At 49.8% G+C, this 21,793-nt stretch overlaps 1 protein-coding gene across 1 annotated transcript in view; it reads right to left on the reverse strand.

Moving 5' to 3' along the window:
* Positions 1-21,182: 21,182 nt before the first annotated feature.
* The window catches only part of LDLRAP1 (low density lipoprotein receptor adaptor protein 1), a 34,367-nt gene continuing 33,756 nt past the window's right edge, over positions 21,183-21,793 (reverse strand). Inside the window, exon 9 of the mRNA XM_036114962.2 lies at positions 21,183-21,786. Coding sequence (XP_035970855.1) covers positions 21,741-21,786 — 46 coding nt within the window. The 3' untranslated portion in view covers positions 21,183-21,740. The remainder of the gene's footprint in view (positions 21,787-21,793) is intronic.

Raw genomic sequence — 21,793 nt, forward strand, 5'->3', positions numbered from 1 at the left:
GACAGGTACTATTATTACTGACATTTTACAGAAGAGGAAACCAAAACACAGATATTAAAGAATTTGCCCGTGTCCCACATCTGGGAAGTGGCAGAGGGAGGATATGAACCCAGTCAGTCAGGCTCCAGAGCCCTTTATGTCTTTCAAGCCTATTGCTCTCCATCTTATAATGACATGAAAGCGGGTACTGTAGGGGGTCAGAGCAGAGCACTGGCCTTAGGTAAAATTCTCACTTGTTGGGAGGATTGTATGAGCTCATTACCATCATTCAACAAGTACCTATAAAGTGCCTGCTATGTTCCAGGCAATATACAAGCCTTCAGGGATATAATGGTGAGCAAAAATAGACACATTGTTCCCATTTGTGGAGCTTCCAGTCTCAAGGGGAAGGGGAGTTTCAACAAATAAGTAATCCCCAAATATGTACACAGGCTGAGATGACAGTGAGGAAAGAGAGAAATGCTGCTGTAGGAACATTGCACATAGACAACATGTGCAAAGGCCCTGGAGTGGAAAGAACATGGTGCTTTTGAGAACAGAAAAGCCAGTAAGTGTGGAGTAGAGTAGAGAGAGTGATGGGGGAAAGACAGGTAGCATCACTGAATGATTTAGGGCAGGAGTAGGAATGTGTGTATAGAGGTAGGTGGGTGGGTAGGTTCAGATTAGCATTTTAAAAAGGCTACTCTAGCTGCTGTGTGGGCAACAGAATGGAAGGCAGGAGTGAACAAAGTGGGTGCCTCTCAGAGGATATTGCAATAGTCTATAATGCCTTGGCCTGGGGAAGTGCGAGTCACCAGGACTGCAGGATCCAAATCATATTTAGAATCCAAAATCGATAGGACTTGGTGAATACTTGAAATAGGACATTGATCGAGAGGGAGACATCTGCACTGATTCCCAGCTCTCTAACTTGCCCCGGAGGTGGGGGCATTTGTTGAGATGGGAGCAGTGAACCAGGCTATGAGGGCTTCCCTTCGGTTCATCAGCAGTTGGTGCAGAATATGAATCTCAAGTGGTCATTAGTCCCATTTAGAATCAAAGACCAGAGATAAAGCCAAGTTCAAGCCAAGAGATAATCATCAGGCAGGTTCCTTAATGGTCCCAGATAAATTGAACCCTGGGCAGGAGAGACACTGATGACTGGAGCCCTGCCCAGTGAGAGCATACCCCGTCAGTCTTGAGATAAAAGGACCTACAGCTGCGCTCACTCCAGCAGGCTACAAGACCTAGTCAATACCTCGCTGTGCAGTGGGGGCTGATTTCAGAGCCACAGAGCCGCGAACACCTGCCCACATGGATTTTTTTTTAAAGATTTTATTTATTTATTTGAGAGAGAGAGAGCACACAGAGGGAGAGGGAGAAGCAGACTCCCTGCTGAGCAGGGAGCCCTATGCGGGGCTCGATCCCAGGCCCCCAAGATCATGACCTGAGCCAAAGGCAGACGCTTAACCAACTAAGCCACCCTGGTGTCCCTGCGCTCATGGATCTTAAAAGAAAGTCATGAGATTCCCTTTCACCTCATCTTACCTGAGTCCCCAACCCTGCATCAGAAGTCACCCGTCAGCCAGGAGCAAGAATTCTCAACTGGGAGCAATGTTGACCCCCGGGAACTTTTGGCAAAGTCTGGAGAGAATTTTGGTTGTCACAATTGGGAGAGGAGTGCTACTGGCATCTAGTGGATAGAGGTCAAGGATGCTATTAAACATCTTACAATGCACAGGGCAGCCCCCCACAATAAAGAACTGTCCAGGGGTGCCTGGGTGGCTTAGTCGGTTAAGCATCTGCCTTCGGCTCAGGTCATGATCCCAGGGTCCTGGGATTGAGCCCCGAGTCGGGCTCCCTGCTCAGCCTGCTTCTCCCTCTCCCGCTCCCCCTGCTTGTGCACGCGCTCTCTCTGTCAAATAAATAAAATCTTAAAAAAAAAGAAGAAGAACTGTCCAGCCACAAATGTCAACAGTGTAAAGGGTGCGAAACCTTGGCTTGATGCCAAGGCTTTGAAGTCAGAGAAGCCTGGCTTTGCCACACATTGACCGGTTGATCTTGGGCAACTTGTCTGACCTCTCTGAGCCTTGATTTTTCCATCTGTCAAAGGGGGTGTCAATAGTAATACATACCTCAGGAAGATGATGTGAGAATTAAATGGGATAGCTGACCATAAAGAGCCTGAAGCAAATGTCAGGCTCATCCTCCAAGTGAGCAGGAACTGAGCTGGACTTGTTCTTGATCTACCTCCCAAACCCAAGTCCTCAGTATGCTGAAGAAGGGAAAGCAGAGTGGTAAGAACAAGAACCCTGGAGTCAGAGTACCAGTTCTGAGTCTGGACTTAGTCTCCTACCAGCATTGAGACCTTGGGCAAATTGCCCACCTCTTGAGTCCCCCGCTTCCTCATCTGTGAAATGGACATTTTCACAGTACCCACCACATATGGTGGTTATGAGGACTACAAGAATTAATCCTTGTAAATGTCTGAGCACGGAGTTTGGCACATAGTGAGCACTTGATCAATGTGAACCAATCTTACAAAAGACAAAAAGAATCACTGCTGCTTCATTTCCTAGTAACAAGCAAGCTAGCAACCCAAACTGAAACTTTGCAACAAAGTTTCCAGGAGGGAAGCTCCATTTTCAAATACTCTGTCCATGGTCCCTATGAGAACTCTGATTTGTCAAGTGAAGATTAAATTAGACAGGGATTTTTCATTTCAGATGAAAGTCCTACTGTGCTAAACACTAGTCAGGCAAGCCCCTCCTCTTTAGGAGTTTCTAGATCATCCATCTCAATAGTAGATGTGGAATCTAAGGATCAAAGCATGTAAGTAAGTAACTTGCAGAGCATGTGCCGGGTCTCAGTACTTGAGAATACCAGTGGAGGCCACTTTCCCAAGCATAGTAAGGGGTCGAGGTTCTTCTCACTCCTGAAATTCAGGGTGACATTTACCTCGTTAACATTGTGAGGATTAATGAAATAATCCACATTAATTCCTTAGCAAAGTGTAGGGCATATAGCAGGAACTAAATGTTAGCTATTATTTATGGTACTGGCACTTTTTAAAGAGCATGTAAAATAAATATCTGAGTCTCATAAAAGTACACTTCCAAAAGCTTACATCAAATCCCATAAAGCTAGAAATGAAATAGTATCTTTAAAATGTAACCCTGGCATAATGTAGTCATCTGGTTCTATTTGCTAATATTAGAGAGTTTTAATTTGTTTGTTTGTCTGTCTGTTTTCTAATGTCCATAGGTTGCTTATTGAGGCTCCAGATTCCAGGCAGGATCTCAAAGTATCTGCTCTTACAGTGTTAGGATGATAAGAAGGGCCCAAGGCATCAGGCAGGTGTTGCTGGGTGAAGACCACATGGACCAAACAATCTTGGGCAGTATCCTCAAGCCTTATCCATGATGCCATTCAAGTGTTTTCTAAAACCAGATCAATAAGGCAGAGCGGCAAAAGAATTGTGGTTACAGCCTTGAATCTTACAGACCCACATCCTAGTCCAGGTCCTGCCTCTTATTGACTATGTAACTTTGAGCAGGTTATCTCATCTATATCTGCCTCAGTTTCCTTGGCTACAAAATAACAGTGATGTTAGTACTAAATTCAGTACATGTTAAACATTTGCATTATTCAAAGAAATAGAAAATAGCAAGTTTAGGATTCAAGGTTGATAAACAAAAAAGAAAGATGGGTTTGAAGATGGAAGCCCACCAGTTATCTTCCTTGTCCCAAGCCCCAGCTCTGCCATTTGATTGGATGAGCTGAGCAAATCACTCACCTCTCTGAACCAGTTTCTTCATCCATAGAGGGGACCCATAACACCCAACTGAGATCACCAGTGGTCAAGCACTTACTTTGTTAGTAAGAAAGCAAAAGGGAGGGGTGTCTGGGTGGCTCAGTCGCTTCGGCTCCGGTCATGATTCCAGGGTCCTGAGATCGAGCCCCACATCGGGCTCCCTGCTCAGCCGGAAGCCTGCTTCTCCCTATCCGGCTCCCCCTGCTTGTGTTCCCTCTCTCACTGTCCCTCTCTCTCTGTCAAATAAATAAATAAAATCTTTAAAAAAAAAAAAGAAAGCAAAAGGGACATGTTTGTTGTGGCTACCATCCCTTTTCAGAAAGAATTTTCACCATTCCGCAAATACTTATGGCCCTCACCATAATTTAAAAGCTTTGCCAGTCCCTCTCTTTCCTATTTTGTTCCATTCTACTTTTTCTAGTATTCTATTCTCTATATTTTAAAAAAATTAAAAAGCTGATAGAAACCGAGAGGGTCATTTGCCCCGATTGCCAATTATTTCTGGATGTCCGCCTTTGGAGCACGTGGTAGAATTGCCCCACCCCCTTGTGGTTGAATGGAGCCACGTGACTAATTCTGGCCAGTGAGCTGTAAGCAGAATGGCAGGTGTCACTTCTAGGCCAGAGCATTTAATTGCCAGAGACGTCTCCTCCAGAGCTACGGCTTTCCCTCTAGCAAGGTGACTTACAGCGCTCCAGCCAGCAGCTGCTCCATCAGCCAGAGTCCCTGCATGATTACGATGAGCAGAACCTTCTGCACATCTGCCTTGGCTGCGTTGGCATGAAGCTTAGATGAAAAATTAATACGTGTTGTATCAAGCCACTGAGTCCACAGGGCTTTAAAAGGGTTTTTAACTTCAATAATCTTTTAAGGTGAAGTTAACTTTAATCATCTATTTTACTTAATCCAAAATAGCTAAAATATTATTTCAATTATTTTAAAATCAGTAATAAGATAAGTTACATTCTTTTTTACATACCAAGTCTTCATGGTCTAGTGTGTTTTTTACATTTACAGCACATTTCAAGTGCGCCACAAGCCCCGTGTGCCTGGTGCTACCAGCCGGGACAGCACAGCCGGAATGGCTAATGATCCTCATTTTGAAGCACACTATTCTAAGGCATCCTGAATACATAAATCTTTATCCTAGTCCAGAGGAGCTTTGGAAAAGGAAATCCAGTGTTTCATAAAGTAGGCTGTGGTTACATTTCTGGTACATTTTTCCTCATTAGTGTGAGGTGGGGTATTTTCCTTCCAGCGTTACAACTCCCTGCCATTTCCCTCTCTTTCACTCATTCAGTCACCCCTACTCTCCCTCAAAGGAAAAAAAAAAAAAAGACAGGGGTGTTTTCAAGTGTCCCAGCTTGATGGTAAAGAGAAAACTTGACTATTTAAAATGTTCTCGGGCGCCTGGGTGGCTCAGTTGGTTAAGCGACTGCCTTCGGCTCAGGTCATGATCCTGGAGTCCCAGGATCGAGTCCCACATCGGGCTCCCTGCTCGGCAGGGAGTCTGCTTCTCCCTCTGACCCTCCCCCCTCTCATGTGCTCTCTCTCTCTCATTCTCGCTCTCTCAAATAAATAAATAAATAAAATCTTAAAAAAAAAAAAAATGTTCTCAGTACCCACGGTATTCCAGGAGTAGAAATTCACTAAGCCCCCGGTAACGGTAAGGGACGGTCAGTGCACTTTCTTCTCCACGGGATGTGAACTGTGGGCTTCAGGATCACGAGGGAGGGGAGGTAGGGGTGCAAGAAGGGTGGAACTAAGGCATTAGGACTTGATCTCATATCCTGGGACAGAGAGAATTCCTTCTGATTTTGGATATTGGCTTGGAACTTATACTCAAGGATCAAGGGTTGCAGGTAAGTGTTAATTGCTTTTTTATTCATTTGTTATGATATGCGTGTGCTATTGTTGCTATACAGTACCTACTTCGTGGAAAATGTGGTTTTTTCGATTTACCAATATGTCAGGAGCATTTTTCCATGAAATTAAATATTCTTCTACCTCATCATTCTGACAGCCAGATAGTATTACTTAAATGGGTATACCGTAATTTATTTACCCAATCTGCTATTGTTGAACATTAAGGTCATTTCCAATTGTTAATTGCGTTCGACAATAGCTTACTGCTCTCATAATGCCTCGGGTCCTGCAGAAGGCACAGGCAGAGGACACATGCAGATGGAGGAAGGCATGATCACTCCAAGTCGTCCTTCTGGCAAACTGGGGTTTTACCACATAGGAGGCCAACTCCTGGGGGATTGGTGAGGAGGGCACGGCCTTCTGGGGACACTGCCAGGAGAGCTGGGTAAGATGAAAAGAGTGTTGGAGACAGAGGGTTGTGGGAGGTCCCAGGTCCTGCCTACTTAGTTGCTCTGTGGACACCGTCACTGAGCCTCAGTTCCCTCATTGGGAAAATGAGGGTAATAAGTGGCCCCCTGGTATTGTTGCAAAGATTAAATCAGACTATGAAATCTGGTGTGAGCATGCGCACACCCAACTCGGCTCCCTCCTGATGCTCCACTAACATGGAGGCAAAAGGGATTTTGTTCAAGGCAAAAAAAAACACAAGGATAATTAGCACAAAGAGATAACATTAACAAAATTTGGAAGGCAGAAAAGCAGATCAATGGATTGTAACTTAGAGGAACCAAGGACCAGTGGGGAAAGCTGGAAGTAACCCCACTTACATGATAGGAGCCCCCAAAGGCTCAGTGGTTACCTACAGAGGCCAACGGAAGGAGGAGCTAAAGACAGGAGAGTGGTCCCTTCCCTTCCTTGCCCTGCCCTGTACCCGGTTCCTGCTTCTGGACAGACAGCCAGGGTCAGGGCCTGAGGACAGGTGGGAGAAAGGCTGTCCCTCCCGTGGGCGTGTGCAGCCCACCCTGGGCCAGGCCCCACGTGCCCGTGGCGGCAGAGGACGGCAGACACAGAAGCAGACTCTCCTGGGAGGGGGGCTCTGCAGGACCTAGCAGAAAGGCCAACTTGCTCTGGCGAGTCAGAGATAGAGATCAAAGGGGGGTGGGACAGGGGTCTGATGGGCTGCTCCAACTGCCCATGTTAAGATGGGGGCTCTGAAGCTCAAGAGGAAGGGCCTTGCCCCAAACCCACACTCTTTAGCCTGTCCCTGGCCACGTCCCCATCCCAGCTCTCCCTGTGCTTCCCTTTTGCCACCCAGGCAGACAGTGGCCTCCTCCAGGCCCTCTCCGGGTGCTTTCTCTTCAACCTGTTGCTCAGATAAGGGTAGGGACTATCCTGCTCAGCCAGTCGCTGGGCCCAGGATCCCCAGTTTGGGTCCCTCTCGCTCCTCCATCAGGCCACTCCCCACCCTCCTGGCAGCACTGCCCCCACCCCTTCTGGGAAATCACCACTGAGTTCTCTTCTCAGAAACCCCTACTCCCAATGCGATGTCACATAAAGTACTAACCAATAGTGCTTTAACCCTCCTGGAGGGAGACGTGCTTTCCTAACCATCTGAAAAGAAACAAGTTTCCAAAGACCAAAGGATTGCAGCTATAATGGTGGAAACCTAGAGGCAGTGGGGCCGATCAGGTGGACAGAGGAGCGCCGCTCAAACCATACTTGTAGATAGTCATGTCAAATGGGCTAAGGGGAAAATAGAGGGAAAGGTATTCCTTGACCTGTCTGCTCACCTCAAGTCAAATGCCTTTGGCAGAGGCAGGGAGGGCTCATACGCCCCCCGGGATAGGGGCAAGGTGGATGAGGGCTGCGATTTAGCAAATAAAAACACAGTAAGTCCAATTACATTGAATTTCCGATAAGCAACCAATGATTCCTTTTTTTTTTTTTAAGTTTATTCATTTAAGTAATCTCTACACCCAACATGGGGCTCAAACTCATGACCTTGAGATCAAGAGCCGCACACTCTTCCGACTGAGCCAGCCAGGTGCCCCTAACAGATAATTTCTACTATAAGTGTGCCCTGTGCAATATTTGGGACATACATATGCTAACAGATTATTCACTAATTATGTCTGGAGTTCACATTTAACGGGGCTTCCTGTATTTGATCTGGCAACTCTACCTGCCCCTAGCACAGGGTCTAGCACATAGTAGTGCTCCGTGAAGGAAGGGTTTGTTTGAGCTTTGAGCTGGATGGGAAATCACAATGTTCTATCTCACTGGGTCAGAGTGGACTTTCCAGTCACTGGAAGTGAGTTTTAATTACCAAAATGAAACTGTTATTTAACCCAAAAAGACCAGAAAGTCATGGATCTGCCTGATTGTCATCAGGAGTCAAGGAAGGAAAAAGTGCCTTTGACAGAAGAAGTTTGCAGGTGGAGAAGAAAAATAAGGCCATTTTTTCCTCGTACCCCATTGGTTCCAGTCTATTACATTCATTCATTCAACAACTATTTATTGCATGCCTACTGTGGGCCCCGCACTGTTCAATAAACCAATGGTATTACTATGATCATCTTATTACCTCCATTTGATTGAAGAGGGAAAGTGAAGTCTAGAGCATTTAGGTGACTTGCCCAAAGTACCACAGCAGGTATGGGGGGAATGGGGGACTCACACCCAATGTATCTGACACCTGAGCCCTTGCTCCTTCCCCTTTATGCCTCCGTAGAGGTATGAGGCACTGAGTAACAGGGGCCCTGAGAGTAGCAGGAACAGATCGGGTAAAGCCCACCTAGATGACCCTGAGCCATCACCCAGCATTACAGTTTTATCTCCTAAGTATCTCTGAACCACCCATTTTGCTCCCTTTGAACTACTACCCCTCTCCCCTAGCCCAAACCACAGCCTCAACAATAGGTGAGTCAGGCTGGCTCACCTCTCCAGTCTGTTCTCCACACATCAGGCAGGGTGGTCCGTATGAAAGGTAAATGCTAACATGTCACTTTTCTGCCTAATACCTTTCCACAGTTTTCCTCTGCTCTGGGATGGCAACAAAACTCCTGATCATGGCCAACCAGGTTCCATGTAATCTACTCCTGCTGACCTGCCCAGCTTCATCTCACTTCCTCTTACTCCCTCTGCCTGCATCAGTTGGTATTTTGGTTATCTGTTGCTGCATAACAAATCACCCTGAAATGTAGAGCCTTAAAACCACACCTGTTTGTTACCTCTCGTGCTTCTTGGGCTTGACTAGGCTCAGCTGTGTGGTTCTTCTGAGACTGACATCATCTGGAGTTATGGCCTCCAAGATGTTCACTCACCAGTCTGGTGATGGATACTGGCTGTTTCCTAGGAGTTTGACTGGCACTGTGGACCAGAAGCTACATATGGCCTCTCCATGTGGCTTGGGATTCTCACAGCATGCCAGCTGGAGTGTCTCAAAAGTGAGCATTCCAGAAGGTAAAAAGCAGAAACGTCTAGCTCTTAACTTCAAGGCTAGGCCTGGAATAGAGTACCACGTGTGCCGCTATCTTTCGGTTAAGAAGTCACAGGTCCAGCCCAGGTTGAAGGGGAGGAAAAGCAGCTCCATTGCTTGATGGGGAAGAATTGGTGGCCCTCTTTGATCCACCGCAGCTGGTCTCAGCTTCTGATCACAGAAACCGCTCCAGTTCATTAAAGCAGAAAGGAATTTAATCCAGGAGAAAGTACCTACAGCACTGTAGGGAGGGCTGGAGAGGCGGGTTCTTGGCTGAGCTTCCAGAAATGATCCCCAGATGACACTGCAGCCTCTGCCATGATCAAGCAGCTGGGAAATCAGGATGCTGGCACCACTGCTGCTGGATCCAGGACTAAACTCTGCCCCGATACCCTCTCTGAGAGAATGGGGGCCCCAAGCTCTTCGCAGACGAGGGTCTAGACACTGAGCCCTGTGCAACAGCTGCTGTAGAAGAACAAAGTCTCCTCACCTCTAGGTCTCCTCGCCCCAGAATCAGAGAGGCATGACTCTGCCCTACAGTGTTATTGTCCGTGGTGCATCCGTGGTGATAGGACCCAATTCACATCTGGAGGCCTGGCTTCAGAAGTCTAGCTTCTTGGTCTTTCTAGTACAGGAAAGCACACTACAAAAGATGCTGATCAAGCCAAGCTACAGTATCTCCACCATCCTGGGCCTTCTTCCAGTCCCTAGGAATCGCTCTACATCCTCTTGCCACAGGGCCTTTGTACATACGGTTCTCTTCTGCCCACCATTCTCTTTCCTCTCCTCTTCTTCTCCTCTTCCTTCACATCTCTGACCTTCTACCTCCTATCTTCTCTGATCTTCCTATTAGTTTATATCTCCATTTTATGGATGAGGAAACTGAGGCCCAGTGAGGTTAAGTAATTTGCCCAAGAACACACTACCAGTAAACAGGACGGCTGGAATTTGAACTCAGGCAGCCTGACTCCAGAGTCTGGTCTTAACAGCTACATTATGTCATGCAAAGACAAGTTCACCTGTGTTAAAAGGCCAGGGGCAGGGCCTACAGCCAACCTATAAATAAACAAGAGGGACGCTTCAGCAAATGTTGATAAGCCTAGAGAACTCTGAGAGTGATAGGCGGTGCAGGTGGAAGGTCTCAGGACAAGGTCAGGTGCTGTGGAGCTTGGCCCCTATCCCCAGAGAACATCGATAGGCTGAGTTTCAAATACAGCTGAGCTAGATTTCCACAGAACCCTGACACTTCTACCCTCCACTAGGGAGCAGAGAGCAATTCACACTGTGTATCAAGGTCGGCCTCTCATACCTCTCCCAAGAGGGATTATCAATTTCAACAGCAAAACCCACAATCACAGTGAACAAAGCGTGTTCAGTTCTCATAACTTTAATAGGCAGAATTTTGTAGAGCAAAGAGACAGCTGTTAAGGAGAGAGAGCCATCATAAAGGAAGGGCTTGGGGTATAATTGGTGCCCCTGCTTGCCTCCCCTTGGCCCAGGGCCCAGTGAAGGGAGTCCAGGAGTCCAGAGGACCACATCTGATTTTTGAAAATGTAGTACGTCCTCAGTCCATAAGCCGTGAATGGGATCGCTTGCCCTCCCTAAGCTAGGTGTGGCATTCCTCAGGGTAAAAGAATGGCATTCCCTCTTCCCCAGCCACCACAACTCAAGTTCCTCTAAGGTCAGCAGATGCTCAGCAGAGGAAAAAGACAAGACCAGAAAACCCTGGTTAGCAAACCAGCTCTGCCACTCACCTCTGTATGACTTTGGGGAAGAACCTTCTCCTCTCTGAAACTAGTCCTTGTCCATGAAATGAGGGCGTTGGATGAGAGCAAAAGATTTAAACTTTGCTTCTTAGCACCAGAAATCTTTGTTCAAAAAAAAAAAAAAATCTTACAGGGCACCTAGGTGGCTCAGTCGGTTAAATGTCCGATTCTTGATCTCAGCTCAGGTCTTGATCTCAGGGTTGTGAGTTCAAGCCCCACTTAAAAAAAAGAAGTCTTACATGTCCCGTCCTCTAGGAAATAGGGATGTAGGGACTAAGAGACCAGACCACTTACAACCCCCTCTTCTGTGAAGCCCATGTCCTTGAGTGAAAAGCCACTCAAGGAAATGATGTCTTAGGATGCCTCAAGCCCTGCCATTTTGGAAATCCATGAGTAGTTTGTGGGGACTAAAGGATTTAGCTTGGGAAAGAGAAGTTTCCTAGTACTGTGACTGGCTCACGCTGTGACTTTGCCCACTCTGGACCCCGGCTTTCCCATCTAGAAGCTGAAAGCTTTGGGCTCAGTGGTCTCTGCAGTCCCTTTCAGTTTTGACAATCCAGGACACTGCCCTGGTAAGATTATGGTAAATAAAACCCATGGTGGGGAGGAGGGTGTGAGGGGAAGAGGTCGGGGACAACAAGAATAAGGTGATTTTCAGAGATTCCATTTAGGCACAAGGGCAGCTCAGGGAGAACTGAAGCTTGTAAGAGGCAATGAACCCCAAGTCAGAGCTCAGTAAAAGAGGTCATGGCCACGGCTTCTATTTTAGGAAGAACAGAACCAGGAGTTAAGACAATAAGTGCGGAATTTAATGTGTGGGATAGATAGATAGATGGAAGGGCGGATGGATGGATGGATGGATGGATAGTAGGTGGATAGGTAGACAAAGGAATGGATGGGGAATGTTCAGTAGAGTATTTGGGTGGAGGGAGTGAGTGCATATATTTGGTAGATGAGACAGGTGCATATATTCAGGTAAATGGAAGGCAGGTGAGCAAATGGGTAAGTAAATGGGATCTGTGAGTGGGCAAGCAGACCTGCAAAAAGGTGGGTGGGCATAGGGACAGGCAGGTAGATGCCCAGGTGGTTGGATGGGTGGGTGGGTTTTCCAGTGTAGGAAAGCTTAGGGGATAAAATTTGATTGATTGGTTTGTTCAGTTTTCTTGGCCATTTACTCCATTTCCTCTTCCATACTCTACTCCCATTCAGTCAAAGACACCTGAAACATTTACAGTGAGTTTCTCAATGTGTGGAAATTGTACCAGTGGTCGTGCATAAAATTATTTTATGTAGTTATAAAATAATCTTAGAAGAAATCCAGACACAGCTTGAAGTAACACTGAATCACATAGCAAGGAAGATATTCCCTTTGACTCCTCTTTCCATCTTTCTGATGATTACGTCAAGGAGAAAGTCCCACCTGGTGCTATTATGTCTTTAGCACCTTGCTGATACTTTAATCTCCCTTTTTAACAAGAAAAGATCAGAGCCTTAGGCAGGCAATGGGATGTAACAATATTTCATTTTCATTAGGTTTCATTTTACTGTCACTTTGTATATTTGACACAAATTAGGATCGTATTACAAAGAGTTTCCCTTTTAAATGAATGCATATACAAAAAGTGAGTCAGTTACATGTAAAATATTCTGTGAACAGTCTTGATCACTGGGACAAGAGATGCTGGATATGGTGAGAAAACACTGGTGTGCAGAAGTGCAATCTGGTTATGTTATTCCAAGCTCAGCGTCTGCTCCAGATCCTTCACGAGGGGACCCCTTCCCAGCCCACCACCCAGCCTGTACTGCATCCCTTCTCCCCTCGCCATTCTGGTCCAGTGCCACACGATTTCTTTACCTTTTTCCAACTTGCCAGGTTCTCTCTTGCTTTCAGGCTTTTGAACCTGTACATCCCTCTGCCCAGAACTCAGTCCTCCCCCGCACTTGGAGGATTCCCACTCAGCGCTCAGGTCTTAATGAGATGCAGCCTCATGCAGGAAGCCTTTGCTCACCCTCCCAGCAGGGTTATATGCTGTCCTCACTGCCCCCGGAGCATCCTGCGTGCCCCCATCGCACCAGCCAGCCTGCAGCGGAGAAACTGCCTGGTTAGCTATCCGCGCTGCCTGTTAGAAGGGGAGCTGGTTGAGGACAGGGACTCTGTCCAGGTCACCCCTCCCTTATTTGTTCGTTTTACCGAGTGCCTACTCAAGTGCCAGGCACTCTTCTAGCAGATACAGCAGTAAATGGGACAGAAAAAGTCCCTGTCCTCATTCTAGAGGGGGAGTTGGACACAAAGAATTGTTTTTTAAAAACCATATCTATTATATATACAATTACAGGTTGTACGAAGTCCCTTCAATAAATTAAAACAGAGTTAGGGAATTAAAAGAGAGAGAGAGAGAGAGAGATGAGCAGTGATAGGGACAGCGACTGCTATTTTAGATTGGGGCCAGGAAAGGCCTGTCTGAGGAGGTGACATTTGTACAGAAACCTGAAGGAAGTGAGGGAAAGACAGACAATGGAAGGGGGGAGGCTTTGAGGTGTGTTCGCCTAAGTTGGCGTGTTTAGGGAACATCTAAGGGGCAGGAGTAGCTGGGAGCAGCGTGAGCTTCCGGGAAGCAGCAAGCCTGGACAGTGGCCCCCACTCTGGGACTCAGGGAGCAGGCTGCCCGAGGAATGAGGCTGCCTTGAGCAAACAGAAGGGAGGATGGCTTCCTTGCCTGCATGCCAGCCTACCCTGAGCCCTGCCGGAGAGACCGCCAACATTTGTAGAGGTACTTCCTGTTAACATTTACCTTGGCTGAATGTTTATTAATCGGGTCTATTAATAGACCTTTTTTTTTTCTTTGCCCTTCCTAAGGAATAACTCCTGGAAGAAGCATTCCCCCCCCCCCCCCCAATTATCCTCTATCTTGAATAATGCTTCAGGTTTGTAAATGGCTTTTCTGTCCCTTATTTACTGATGTGTGTGTTTATTTATCCATATGGCACCCATACAATTTATTGAGCAGGGAACCAGACCCACTCAGCTCCTACCCTCATGAGGTGTGTACCCTTATGAGAGAAAAGCCTGGGGGGCCTCTCACTTTTGGTGGCTCAGCAGAGGGCTGGCTTGGCTGGACCAGGCCAGTCTGCCAGGAGCCGCCCACGTCCGCTTTGGCAAATATTGGTGTTCCTGCATGCCGAGACCTTCGAGGCTCTCCCCAAATCCTTGGGGAGCTGCTCACGGCCACACATTCCTCGATGTATTTCTTATTACTTAGAGAAATTGCGTGTCCCCTCCTCCCTCTTAGCCCAAGAGTGATGGGTAGGTCCTTTCTCCTGGAGACTGTTACACGTCCCGCCCACTGGCTACTGGCGGGCCCCTCTGTGCTGGAACACTGGCCATGTTGAGGACCATGCTGAGGATCTTGAGAGTTCCAGGGGCTGCGGACACTCTACTACTTCTCTGCCTCTCAGTTCCTCCCTGGTGATCTCAACCTGCCCCAAGGGGTGCTAGTGCTGTGTGTGCATGCCCCCTTGCACGAGAACTCTAGTGGAAGTAGACAGGAAATGGGCAAGTGCCCTAAATTATTATGAGTGTTACATAGGAGATGACCAGGCGCCGTGGGAGTGACTTAGGACTTGGACTAGGGGTGTCACAGGCTGGGTTCTCTGGAGGCAGAAGTTTAGGTGGAGGTCAGCATGTAGGTGCTTATTAGGGAGTGTTCTGAGATCAACACCCATGGAAGGGAGGAAACTGGGTGGGAGGAAAGGGGAGACCCTAGTACTGGTCCAGGGACCTCAGCTACCCCTACGGGAGCAGTGGAGTGAGAACAGCCCTTCAGAGTCGTCCTGAGTTGGTTGGGATGTCTGGGAGGAGTTCTTTGATTCTCCCTCCTGCCAGTGGTCACAGCAGTCCCCAGGCACGGGCAGCCCTGAACGGGGTGGGGGCTGAAGGGTGCAGGCTCTCTGCGGGAAGCACCCCGGACCCAGGACACTGGATCTTTCACTGAGGGGCGATCTGCATGGTGCATCTTATGTCCACCACAAGGAGCTTCAGGAAGACTTCCTAGAGGAAGGGGCATTCCACCTCGGGGATGCAGGGGTGAGCAAGGAGAGGAACAGCTGTTCAGGCAAAGGAGACCGTACCTAAGAAAAACCGAAAGGCAGATGGACAACAGTGTTCTCAAGGAGCTACACAACCCATGAGGAAAGCAATCAGTCCATTTTAAGGTGAAGAAACCACCTCACCGAGGCCAGTGGACTCGCCCAAAGTAAGATTACAGGGGCACCTGGGTGGCTCAGTCGTTAAGCACCTGCCTTTGGCTCAGGTCATGATCCCAGGGTCCTGGGATCGAGCCCCACATCAGGCTCCCTGCTCCGCGGGAAGCCTGCTTCTCCCTCTCCCACTCCCCCTGCTTGTGTCCCTCTTTCGCTGTGTGTCTCTCTGTCAAATGAATAAATAAAATCTTTAAAAAAAAAAAAACAAAAAACAAAGCAAGATTACAGCAAATGAGAGAGTCCGGATTAGAATCCGGGCTGCGCATCCCAATTCCAGAGCCCTCCCACACCCCACTCCCATTTGGATGCCAGTCCTCGTCAGTCTCTTCGGTGAGGTGGCCGCTGTCAGTCTCTGGTCTCCCCTGGGCGCCTGCGCACACCGTGCCTACAGCTCTGCCTGGTGAAACTCGAACATTCCTTCTAGTTCCAGCGCCGATTCTGCCGTCTGAAGGGACCCTGGCTCCCGCTTGGGTTAGGTTTCAGATCAAGGGTTGACTTGTGGTTTGGAAATTTGAGATCAGTCTGTGGCCATGGTCACAGTTCAGCCAAGGACAGAGGTCAGGACTGAAGTTAGGGCTGGATAATGATTGAATTTCTGACCAGAGCCAAGATTTAGTTAGGGATTAGGTTTAGAGCTTCATCTATAATAAGGGCTCAACCTGGAACCAGGGTCAGGGAATGGTCTGGAATTGGGTCAGAGCTCAGCCTAGAACTGGGGTCAAAGAACAGTCTGGAAAAAAGATCGGGGCTCAGTCTTAGAATAAGGCCAGGGCCCAGTCTGGAACCAGGACCAGGGCTCAGTCTAGGGACTATGATCAGGGCTTAGCATGGAGGTCGGGGCGAGGCTCTGTCTAGGGGCTGGTTTGGGTCTTGGCCTGGAAACAGAGTCAGGGTTAAGCCTCGGGCTGGGGCTCAGGGATGGGAATCTGTCTGGGATGGACTGAGGACCTGCAGGCCTCTGACTTCCCAGCCTCTCAGCCTGAGACCTGCCCAGGGCGAGAGGAGGCAGGAGAAGCCTGGGGAAGAGAGCCACACCCTGCCCTCAGCCCAGCTGAGGCTCCACCCCAACTGCAGTGCGGTGCTCCCCATCACCTAACTCATGCCCCTCCCTCTCGCCCCCCTCGGCCCAGCATTTGCAAGCACACATGGGTACGCAGTATGTGGAAAGGAGGGAATCCAGGTAGGAGGCCCTTGGGAATGCTGTGGTCCTGCTGAAGTCTGGTGTTTGCAGGGAACGGTCTGCACAGATCAGATGGGACCCCAGGGAAATCAGAGTTAGCTCCCAGGAAGGCACAGAGGTGGGTGCAGGGAAGGGGGGGTGCAGGGTCCACCCCCCCCTCCCGCAGCCTATCATGAGAGCCCCAGGGCCACCAGCCTACGGAAATCTGGGCCTCTGCCTCGACTGCCTACCGTGAGTCCCCCGGGACTGGCCCTGCCCAGACCCCTGGGAGGATGACAACCAGGGTAGAGGAAAGAGCCCTGGGCTGGATCTGGGGGGCCTGGGCACCACTGCCTTGCTTCCTGTCTCTGAGCCATCTGTAAAATGGAGATAAAATAAATGAAGAAGGGTGAGTATTTGACAAAGGAGGAAACTGACAATCAAAGCGCGGGGACTGATCCTGGCTCACAGCCCAGTGAGGGACTGTGTGGGGGCCAGAACCCAGGCCTTCCAGCACCACAGCCCTTAGTGCTCTTGCCAGCCTCTGTCTCTGAGACTGACCAACAGCCTGCTCCTATCCCACCCCACGCAGGCTCCCAGGGAAAGGAAGTATAAGAGAAAGAATGGATAGGGTGCAGGACAGACACCCCACTTGGGTCTCTCTTTTCACACAGGGACCCCTCCTAAGCCTGTGGGAGAGATGCCACATTATCCTGCATTATCTTGGAAGTAAGAAGGTCCCTGCTAGGAGGTGACGTTGGCATCTCCCTCTTGGGAATAGTCGCTGGTGGGGCAGACTTGTTCTGGGCCCACCTGAGCAGTGCGGGAGAGAAGCAGAGAGGAAGAGCAGGTTGGAAAGAACTGGCGGGGGGGGCAGCCTGCATGCCTGCCCCTTGCTGAGGGTCAGTAGATGCTACAGAAAAGAGCCGGGCTTGCACCATTTTTGGTACCCATCCAAGAAGGCATCCCCCCACACAAGGGTCCCAAAACAGGAACCATGGGGCAGACTGCTACAGGCAGGAGCTGGGGAGAGGAGGTGATGGAGGAGCCAGATATCCACATCAGGGGACTGTGGAGGCCGGGGCTCCCAGGACCCCCAAAGAGCACACTCGTGTGCCCAGTAGAGAGCCAGCTTTCAGGCACCTGGCCCGCTGAGGGCACCGACAGCTGGCAGGATCACTCCACAGGGAGGAGCCCGGCCATGGTGGATAACAAGGAGATGTTGTCTCCTGAGCCCTGATTCCTTCAGCCTCTGCATCTGTGCCTTAACAACAGAGAGGGGGGAATGAAGCCCCTGCTACCATGTGGACGCACGTCAGAACCATAGTGCTGAGTGCAAACAGCCAGACGCAAAAGGCCACGTATTGGATGATTCCATATATATGAAATGTCCAGAACAGGCAAATCCACAGACAGAATGTAGATTGGCAGTTGGCTAAGGTGGGGGGCCAGTAGTGGAGGGCTTCCAGTGGAAAGGGGATTTCTTTTTGGGGGGATGAAAAGGTTCAAAAGTGGATTGTGATGCTGATTGCACAACTCTGTGACTATACTAAAATTCATGTGTGCACTTTAAACAGGTGAATTGTACGTTATGTGAATTATATCTCAATACTGCTGTTATTTAAAAATGGAGGTGGATTTCTTTGGGGGTGATGCTAAAGTTCTGGAGATGAACGGGGGTGATGGCTGCACAAGGCCGAGTGTGCTTAATGCTGCAGGGCCGGTACACTTCCACGTGGCTAAAATGATAGATTTTATGTTAGGTACATTTTACCGCAATTTCAAACAAATAAAAATTTAAATTTAAATTTGAAAAAAATGGCAGGGGAGGGAAGTATCCCGGACAAGACTACGTACTCCCAAATACTCCAAGATACTAGGGACCGAAGAAGAACCCATACTGCGTGCACACACACACACACACACACACACACACACACACACACACACTCCAAGTCCCACAAGTCTGTCATCTGGAGACAAAGGAAGGGAAAGCTTTGAATTGCCCCTGGGATGAGGATCTCCGACAGATGGCCGTGAAATAACAGTGTGACCACGACACCCTGGGATCTGCCACTAAATAGTTGGGGCCTGTGACTGGAGAAAAATGAAACTGTTTCCTGTTAATACCCCTATAATCAGGGAGCTCATCAAACTGGCTACAGATGCTCAATGTCAGCTCCCCATGGAGCGTAAACTCCTTGAAGGCAGGGACCACTGGGTCTGGCTCTCGCCTGGGGCCCAGCACAGAGCAGAACACATCGGAGGTCCTCAGTCAACATCTGGGGAAAGAATGACGAGCCTCCCCCATTAGACAGAGAAGAAACTGAGGCCCAGGGAGGCCATGGCCCTGCCCAGGGCCACACAACCAGGGAAAGGGGGCGGCCAGGACCAGAACTCAGATTTCCATCTCCTGTGGCGCAGGCCCCTGACGGGCAGAGCTGGACTCCCCTGACAGCGCTTCTCCAGCTGTGCACATCTGTTGGCCTCAGTGGGAGAAGGCAATCTCCCAGGAGGCTGGCCAAGGACTCAAACCTACAGGACAGAACAACAGAAGGTGCTTCCAATGGGTGGGGTTGGCAGCCCAGCGCTAAGCCTGGGTCCCCATAGGGCTGCCTCCTCCTACCTGGCTCTGGGAGCTGCGTTCCCCAGGCCACACGTCACACTGTCACTCTAATTCCTCTTGGCTGGGAGGCAGGAGCCCTGGGATACCGTCCTGGTCGGCTGCTCTGTGGGGGATGAACTTGGCAGGTCCCTGCCCTCTCTGGGTCTCAACTTCCCCTTCCAGGGGATCAGCTTCCATCCAGTTCTGTTAGTTCCAATCTGGCTTTGCTGACACTGACCTCTTAGGACACTCAGCCCTGCCTAGTCTGAGGGAAGTGACATCCCACCCTTAGATGCCCCAGTCCAACCCTGTGCACATAACCTCCCGAGAGCTGAAAGAGATGTCAGGCCACTTGAAGGATCCCCCAGTCTAAGGAGGGCGAGCAACTCAGGTTCAGGAACTCCCAGTCCAATGGGGGAGACCTGGGCCACCAGCAGGAGGCCCTTGTGTCAATGCTTGGGCTCTGGCTGGCTTCTCTCTATTTTTTTGGAGATTGATTGATTGATTTAGAGTGCAAGTAGGGGGAGGGGTAGAGAGAGAAGGAGAGAGAGAATCTCAAGCAGACTCCACGCTGAGCGCAGAGCCCGACGTGGGGCTCGGTCTCGCGACCCTGAGATCAGGACCTGAGCTGAAATCAAGAGTCAGAGGTTTAACCGACCAAGCCCCCCAGGTGCCCCTTCTCTCTATTTTTCAGATACAGCTCTCCTCTTCCCACTCACAGGCTTAGAAACACCTGTTTCTCAGAAAGCAGCATCTCTCTCAGTTTACACGGCAGTGGGCGCCAGCTTCATGACAGACGGCCTCTGCTGCGGCCTGACAGAAAGCACATGTTCCTGATACACCGTTTGCTTTGGGAGAGAAGCCCTCTGGCTCAGCTGTGTCTGTCACAGTCCCCAAGGTGCCACCTTGGTCCAGGACCTGCCCCAGGCAAGCCAATAGCAGGAGGGTCTAGAATTGGTAAGTGCTCAGACCGGACAGGCTCCTTCTGCCTGTGGGAGACCCAAAGACCCAGGCTGGCCTAAATTCAGGACAACCTCTCCAGGAGCCTGGCTCTGAAACGTCTGGCATCCATGGTGCACAGCCTGGTCCCCACAGGACCCCCCAAAAGTCTGGGTTTCTTACTGATGAAGAAACTCAGAGCTTGCTTCCCCAGCTACAAAATGAGGTTGATAAAAGTAACACCCTTCAAAAGATAATTGTGAAAGATTCCATTGAGGAAAGGCAGGCAAAAATGTTAGTTAGCATGGGGGCACCTGGGTGGCTCAGTCGTTAAGCGTCTGCCTTCGGCTCAGGTCGTGATCCCGGAGTCCTGGGATCGAGTCCCGCATCGGGCGCCCTGTTTGGCGGGAAGCCTGCTTCTCCCTCTCCCACTCCCCTTGCTTGTGTTCCCTCTCTCGCTCTTGCTGTCTCTTTTAAATAAATAAATAAAATATTATTTAAAAAAAAATGTTAGCATGGTGCCTAGCTGAGAGAACATTTGCTGTTTTATGGGGTTCTCCCCCCTTGCTCAGCATTCAAACCCCTTTCTTGTTTGCGGGACTATCTCATGGGGTGAACCTTACAGGGAGGCAGCTGTCCTCCCAGTGCAGAGGCTGAGCCTCGCTGGGTCAGCCAGGAGCAGGCACGGGACTGGACTCCATCAGGCAGGAGCCGGCCCTGAATTCAGGGACCACTAAGGTGGCGCAGAGGACAGTGCAGATCATTCGTGGGGCACGGCAGCCGCGCCCAGGCTGTGACATTCAGCGATCGTGGCCCGGGCCGCAGCACCGGAACCACGCATCTCCTCTCGGGGCCCCTTGGTGCGTCCTGAGCTGCCCGCCTCCTTCCACATCTGCCCTTTCCCTGAGCCGGGTTGGTGTCCTTCCAACAAATTCCTGTCCTGCTTCCATTAGTGAGCGTCAGTCTCCATTGTTTTCCCCCGGGGGAACTTGACGGGTTTGGAAATTGGTCTGAGGGGGTGGGTTTCAGAAAGCACACCCTCAGGGAAATGGGGGAAATAATGATCTGGTCCAGCTGGGACTGAAGGTAGCGAAAATCCAGTTGGTATCCAGGGATGGGAATCTAGCAGGCTGTGGTACGTAGTGGTGAAACAGCTAATTAAATTAAATTAATGAATTACATTATGGCCTGCGGCCATCTGGAAAAAAGTGCCATTGAAGGCAGAGCTTGGAGGGCCTGATTTGCTACTGCCTTTGAGCACATGAATGGCACGAAGATTTTAAAGATCGGTTGGCTGCTTCCATGACACTGGACAATTAAAAGAATAACAGCTTTAATCCCTACATTCTTGGCTCAAGGCATGGACTGGAGCCTAGGAACTTCTTTTACAGCTGGGCTAGGAATTCTCTTATCTTTTACTGCAGCAGGACGAAGTTGGAGGAAAACTACATGCAAACGTGATCCTTTGCATCGCCCAGGTGCATTGTCGGCAGAGTGCCCAGCCTCCTCTTCCTCGGCTGCACGGATGCGGATGGGTCAGGCTGCTCCTGGGACCTCTTCTCTTCCCGCTCCACGTCCTGCAGCGTGTGGGGTGCATTTGGCCGCAAGTGGCTGAACACCCTGGGAAATGGAGGCCCGGGGCAGGTGGGCCCCCGGGCACGGCCCAGCTCCCAGCGGCTCCCAGCGGCTCCCAGCGGCTCCCAGAGCTGTCAGAGGGGCCACTGCTGTTCTCTCAGCTCCGCCTTCCTCGGGGTTGGCTTCATCTGGCAGGGCTGGAGCTCGCTTTCGCTGGCTTGCAGGGCTGATTGCATGCACTCCACGTCTGTGTTAGGTGATGTCCTGTCGCAGCTTGAAAGCGGCCCCGGGGGGGATATTTACACCCTGGAAATCCGCAAACGCCACCCATCAGCACCTTCTTTTCTGTAAG

Source organism: Halichoerus grypus, chromosome 5 (genome assembly GCF_964656455.1).
Source record: "Halichoerus grypus chromosome 5, mHalGry1.hap1.1, whole genome shotgun sequence".
NCBI lineage: Eukaryota > Metazoa > Chordata > Mammalia > Carnivora > Phocidae > Halichoerus > Halichoerus grypus.